Source organism: Abramis brama (assembly GCF_963993115.1).
Source record: "Abramis brama genome assembly, chromosome: 5".
In the NCBI taxonomy this organism is placed as follows: Eukaryota; Metazoa; Chordata; class Actinopteri; order Cypriniformes; family Leuciscidae; genus Abramis; species Abramis brama.
In genome coordinates, this window is record NC_139967.1 from 23,668,817 (window position 1) to 23,674,457 (window position 5,641).

A 5,641-nucleotide genomic window follows, 5' to 3' on the forward strand; every position below is an offset into this window, starting at 1 on the left:
TTTCGAACTTGTAGCCTGCAGCGTGTCAAAGACATGTATGGAAAATGCTTGCACTGAATCAATTAATTAATGGTTGATACGGTTCCTAAAATCGATAACTATATCTAGAGAATATGCCTATTATTATAAAATTATGTTAGATTTGAAAAAATGCGGCATTTTGAGGCATTTCTCGTGGCATTTTTGCTCCGATCCCTGGTCATTTTCTGTCCATGCTGAACCAGTAGATTCGCGACATTTCGATAGCCTGTATCTTCAGAGTTTGTTTTTATTAATTGTTTTCAACGATTAAACTTTAAATCTAGGCTATTTCTTTACTGTCATATGCACGTGTTAAGATAGGCTAGCCTACACGTCAAAGTTGGAGAGAGAGAGAGAGAGAGAGAGAGAGAGAGAGGGATGCCCCTTGATTAGCTGCTCGGTCTCTTATTTCTCATAGTGTCCCGCTCCTGTCCGGTCTTGCCCAGGGGACACGCGCCTTAACCAACGTCAAATTTTTTGTTGAGCTATAGCCTAATTGTAAATTTACCTATTTCCTCACATTTAGCTACGCTCATCTTTGATATTCAGGACGATATTAATGACAAGAGTTGTGAGAGTGTAAGCTTGTTCAAGGCACTGAGGACCGGGAAAACATCTACAGGTGTTTGGAGCCGCGTGACTGAAGGAGCACCGCACGCGCCAGGCGCGAGCACAGACACGCGGCCGTCAGGGGCAGAGCGCGAGCGCGACCCCCGACCCGTAAAAAAAAAGCGTCACAGAAGAAAAAAGAGAGTGAGAGAGAGGGGTGAGAGAGGGAGGGAGAGAGAGAGCAATACAGAGTGTGTGCGAGAGACGCGGCCGTCCCAAGAATGATGTCCTACATAAAGCAGCCCCATTATGCTGTGAACGGGTTAACACTGTCCGCCTCAGGAATGGACCTGCTCCACACCGCCGTCGGCTACCCAGGTCAGTTCTTTCTCATTAATTATTTACAATATGTTTGTTTCAGACATTTTATTAATTTTGTTGGTCGTTGAAGTCAAAAGAGACGGGACAAACAAAACTAAAAGGTAGTCTCATATTTCCTGTTTCATTTGACATGATTGTACCCCTTTCCCCCCTACAATTTAGTCAGAGCGAACATCATTTCACCAGTTGATAGCCATATTAACTGAACTTGCTCACGTAGTAGACTAACAAACGTAGTGCCCACGTTCTAACAAAAAATAATAACATAAAAATAATGTCAGATAGCCTATAGGCTATATTTAAATTTCGTCTTTACAAAAACGTCAGAGTTTTTTTCGTTGTCAAATTTTAATTTGATGTGATGGTATGTTTGTTTGTTTGCTTGTTTATTAAAAGTTTATTTTAGCCCATTATGAAAAGCTTAATTTTTTTATGTAAATATTTCGTCCGTTTTATTCGTCCGTTTTACAAATAAAAATAAAGATCATAATAGTAGGCTACTGAGTGAAGAATACAAATAAAGGCTAAATGGGTTAAATAGCCTAATATCAATATGTAATCAGCCTAAATCACTAATTTAAAAAATATACTGACGTAACGATGTTTTTATGCGCGGCCTTAGTGACGGACCTCAGTCACTCACTGACTGGACTTAAGTGTAGCTGAAAAAACAAGAAATATTCTAAAATACAAACATCTATCTATCTATCTATATGGTGACAATGGATAGTCCAAATATTTTCTCTCACCAACATCAACCATATTAATGACTGTTACAAGCTCACATAAAACGATTACATTGATGATGCTACTATGTAAAAACCAAACAGTTTTCTCTAGGCCTAGGCTACATGTATTGGAAAACCTAAAGTTGTTTCTTACTTTATGATGTCGATGTTTTTATAAATAGCCACTCCTAGGAAGCAGCGTCGGGAGCGCACTACCTTCACACGCACCCAACTGGACATTCTGGAAGCCCTGTTCACCAAAACACGCTACCCAGACATATTTATGAGAGAAGAGGTGGCTCTGAAAATCAACCTTCCCGAGTCCAGAGTTCAGGTGAGTCTTCCTCAAACTGAGACAAACATCTTTCTGACACCTCTCCGACTGCATAACATCTTTCTAAGCACACCTGGCCTAATGTCGGACGTAGCAGAAACAAAATAAAATACATTTATCCCAGCATCTAACACTCACTTGCTATGATGCAATGAAGGTAAACTGTATATCTGCAACTAAATATGTACAGTGCTGTGTTTAAAGTTGAATCTATTTTAATTTGTTAAGTCACAAATATTGAAAGTGACCACAACTCTGACAGTGAAAGTCAGTGTGTGTGATGCCCAGTATTAATGCAGATCACATCACATCCATCACAAACACATTCTTTTTGATCTATTGAGAAACGAGCCAAACATGTATTTCATCTTCAACCCCGCTCTTATTTCTCTCAGGTGTGGTTTAAGAACCGCCGTGCTAAATGCCGCCAACAGCAACAGCAGACCAGCGGTCAGCCCAAGCCCCGTCCCCCCAAAAAGAAGTCCTCCCCACCCTCTGAGCTGACCTCTGACCCTGGCGCCAGCTCCTCGGTGGCGGCTGCCCCCGCCCAGGCAGTGCCCCCTATTGCCAGCGCAGGCACAGCACCCGTTTCTGTGTGGAGTCCCACCTCTCTATCCCCCCTTCCCGATCCATTGTGTGGCTCCGGCACGCCCTGCGTGCAGCGCCCCGCTCCCTATCCCATGAGCTACGGTCAGCCCTCGACCTATAGCCAGGGCTACAGCTCCTCTCCTTACTTCAGTGGATTGGATTGCAGCCCGTACCTCTCTCCCATGACCACTCAGCTGTCTGCGAGTGGGGGCGCCCTCTCTCCCCTCACCGTGCCCTCCATGGGCGGCTCGCTCAGCCAGTCACCCTCCCTCTCCTCCCAAGGATACAGCACCTCCTCACTGGGTTTCAGTTCCGTAGATTGCCTGGATTACAAGGACCAGCAGGCCTGGAAGCTCAACTTCAGCACCATGGACTGCCTCGACCATAAATTCCAGGTGCTGTAAAAGAGAAAGTGAGCAAGTGAAGAAAAAAAGCAAGAGGGAAGGAAAATTAGGAGACGATGCATGAAGAATAAATTAAACAGAACTATTGTGCCGGAGACATTTTGATGGTGAAACAGGTCTGATTTAGCAGGATTCATGTGATCTCAGAGGTGAAAAAGGGGGCCCGTTTTGGAACAGGTGAAGACTCTGTAGTCCAGATCTGCTCTGTGATTGGCTGAGAGTGAAGGGACTCCTCAAGTCTACTGATCAGTCATCATTATTAACCATTTACCTCACACATACACACACATACAATCAAATAGCTTTCTCAACACATTGGGGATATTTAGCTATTCACTAATACACACACACACACACACACACACACACACACACACACACCACACAAAGACATGCACATAATTGGAGGGGAACCTCTCGGTTTCTCTGCAGGTACAAGCTTCTTGTTGGACAAAGTTCTTTCTACTTTTTTCATAAGTTTGGTTGGTTTGTCTGTACTGGGAAGCATTAGGAGTTCTTGTGTTGTGCATTTAGCTTGATGTTATTTATGTATTTTTAAATTATGTTAACTTATAACAAATAATGTTGTTTTCTGTTAGTTTGAGTTAATCATTACTTGCTTTATTAAACTTAATTTAATGGCAGTATACCGGTAGTCATGCTGTTGATATATATTTTCTATTTGGGTGACCTTGTGTTGAAAAATGTTGGTGTTTACAATTGTTGTTATATTGCTTTGACCGAATACATTCAGAAGGGAACTAAAGTTTTGAAATTTTACATTTAGTTTAACTACACAATTAAATGTGTCTTTGTTTAACAAGAATTGTCAAACAAGAGTTGTCTAACTTTGTTTCTTGTTGATTATGCAAGATGAAGTACTACTGTCAATTAATAAAAACATGGCTGGAAACTTAGTTAGCGCACAGAATAAATGATTTACGTGAGAGAAAAAAGGGGGGGGGGGGGGGATCTTAAAAATTGGTCTGAACAGCACAGAACATTTATGAATATAAAATACAAAACAAAGTACTAAAAAATTAAACCAAATGCATTCATGCCTCTAATAAGGGATTTTCTGGTATCAGCAAGAACTGCCAATTCAAACTGTAATGAACTTCAGATTTATTTCTTCTGCTGAACACAAAAGAAGATACACTGACTGGAAGTCAATGGGGCCCATCAACTGTTTGGGTAAATGATGATAAAGTTTATTTTTTTTGTGAACTATCCCTTTAACCAACTAAACTGAAAGAAGATGAATTTCCCTTGCAAGGTTCAGTGCTTTGGGTTTAAAAACACAAAGTGGAAAGATTCACATACTTCCACCATCTTCTCCATGATTCACTGTGACACCCTGGGGTTGGATACACAGGTGGCCCACATGGAGGTGGCATCTGGGGTCCACAAGGTTGTAGCGATGCGATGGTGTTGTCTGGTAATCGTGTTGCTGTGATGGTGTGGTGAGGGTGGCCCCGCCCATGAAGCCGGGTGTGTGGGGTTATTTTAGCCAATGACCCAGAGAGCACCTCAATCTCCTTACTGTCGACAGAACACTACCGTAAAGCAATTAAACAGGATTACTGAACCTCCCTCTCTCTTTCCTTCCTCCACACCTCTCCTCCTGTTGATTCCAGTTCCAGCTCTCTCTGCTATGACTCCTCCGCTATGATTATTCCATCATTCTTTATCTCAGTTCCAAATTAGATTCAAAATTAAGAGTTAGAGCGGTCTGCCTATATGTATTAATGTCTTTGCATTAGGTTTATTAAAAGAAATTAACTAATTTAAAAGAAATTGTACAAACATACACTCTTAAAAATAAAGGGTTCTTTGTTGGCATTGATGGTTCCATTAAGAATCTTTAAAATCCATGGAACCTTTGTACAAAAGCTTCTTTAGTTTTAAAGAAGTACTCACTGAAAGGTTCAGTGATTTTAGAAACCAAAAATGGTTATTCTATGCTGGATTTGGAACCCTGTTTTGGAATTTTTTACTTTTCAAGATTTTTATTTTTATTTTTTTACAAAGTTTAGGTAAGTTTCATGAAAAGGTGATATGTTTCACAATAGATGACAAAATTAAATAAATACGGTGACCGGTCACCGTAATTAAAAAAAAAGTATTTGGACAATTTCTGGTTGTCATAATTTAGCCCAACATACCCAAATTTAATGTAATGAACTACAGCTGTGTGAACTTCATACATACACAAAAAAGACAACCTGTTGCTTAAAAGTAAAACTGGCTATAGTAAAAGTGAAAAATAAAAAAGTGAGAAAAGGTTTAGAATCATTTATTTGTAATTAGCACTTGGTTTGGTATCAGATAGGGTATTTGTAGTGACAGTTTTAGACAGAAGTGGGGCTACTGTATCCTTCGAGACCCGGAAAAAAAAAGTTTTTTGAATTTAGTTTTTTTTCATGTCATCACATTGTTTAGAGCACAAGAAACAAATGGTAAAACAACATTTTTGAAAAATAATATTTTATTCATACGTTATGCCATGGCAATGGCATAACGATTTTTTGGTGAAGTAAATACTACTGAAAAAAAACAATGTAATTTACATGAAAAAGTTAGTTCAGGCAAGAATTAAAAAAACTAAGTAAATTCCATATCAGTACTTAATTCAA

The 5,641-nt window shown here is 39.9% G+C and overlaps 1 protein-coding gene across 1 annotated transcript; it reads left to right on the forward strand.

Annotated features, from left to right (window-relative positions):
- The first annotated feature begins 386 nt into the window (after nucleotides 1–386).
- Nucleotides 387–3,922, forward strand: crx (cone-rod homeobox). Its single transcript, XM_084114265.1, has 3 exons — nucleotides 387–948; nucleotides 1,862–2,013; nucleotides 2,409–3,922. Exons 1-3 carry the CDS (start codon nucleotides 852–854, stop codon nucleotides 3,003–3,005), a joined length of 846 nt encoding a protein of 281 aa, XP_083970391.1. The 5' UTR covers nucleotides 387–851; the 3' UTR covers nucleotides 3,006–3,922.
- Nucleotides 3,923–5,641: the final 1,719 nt, after the last annotated feature.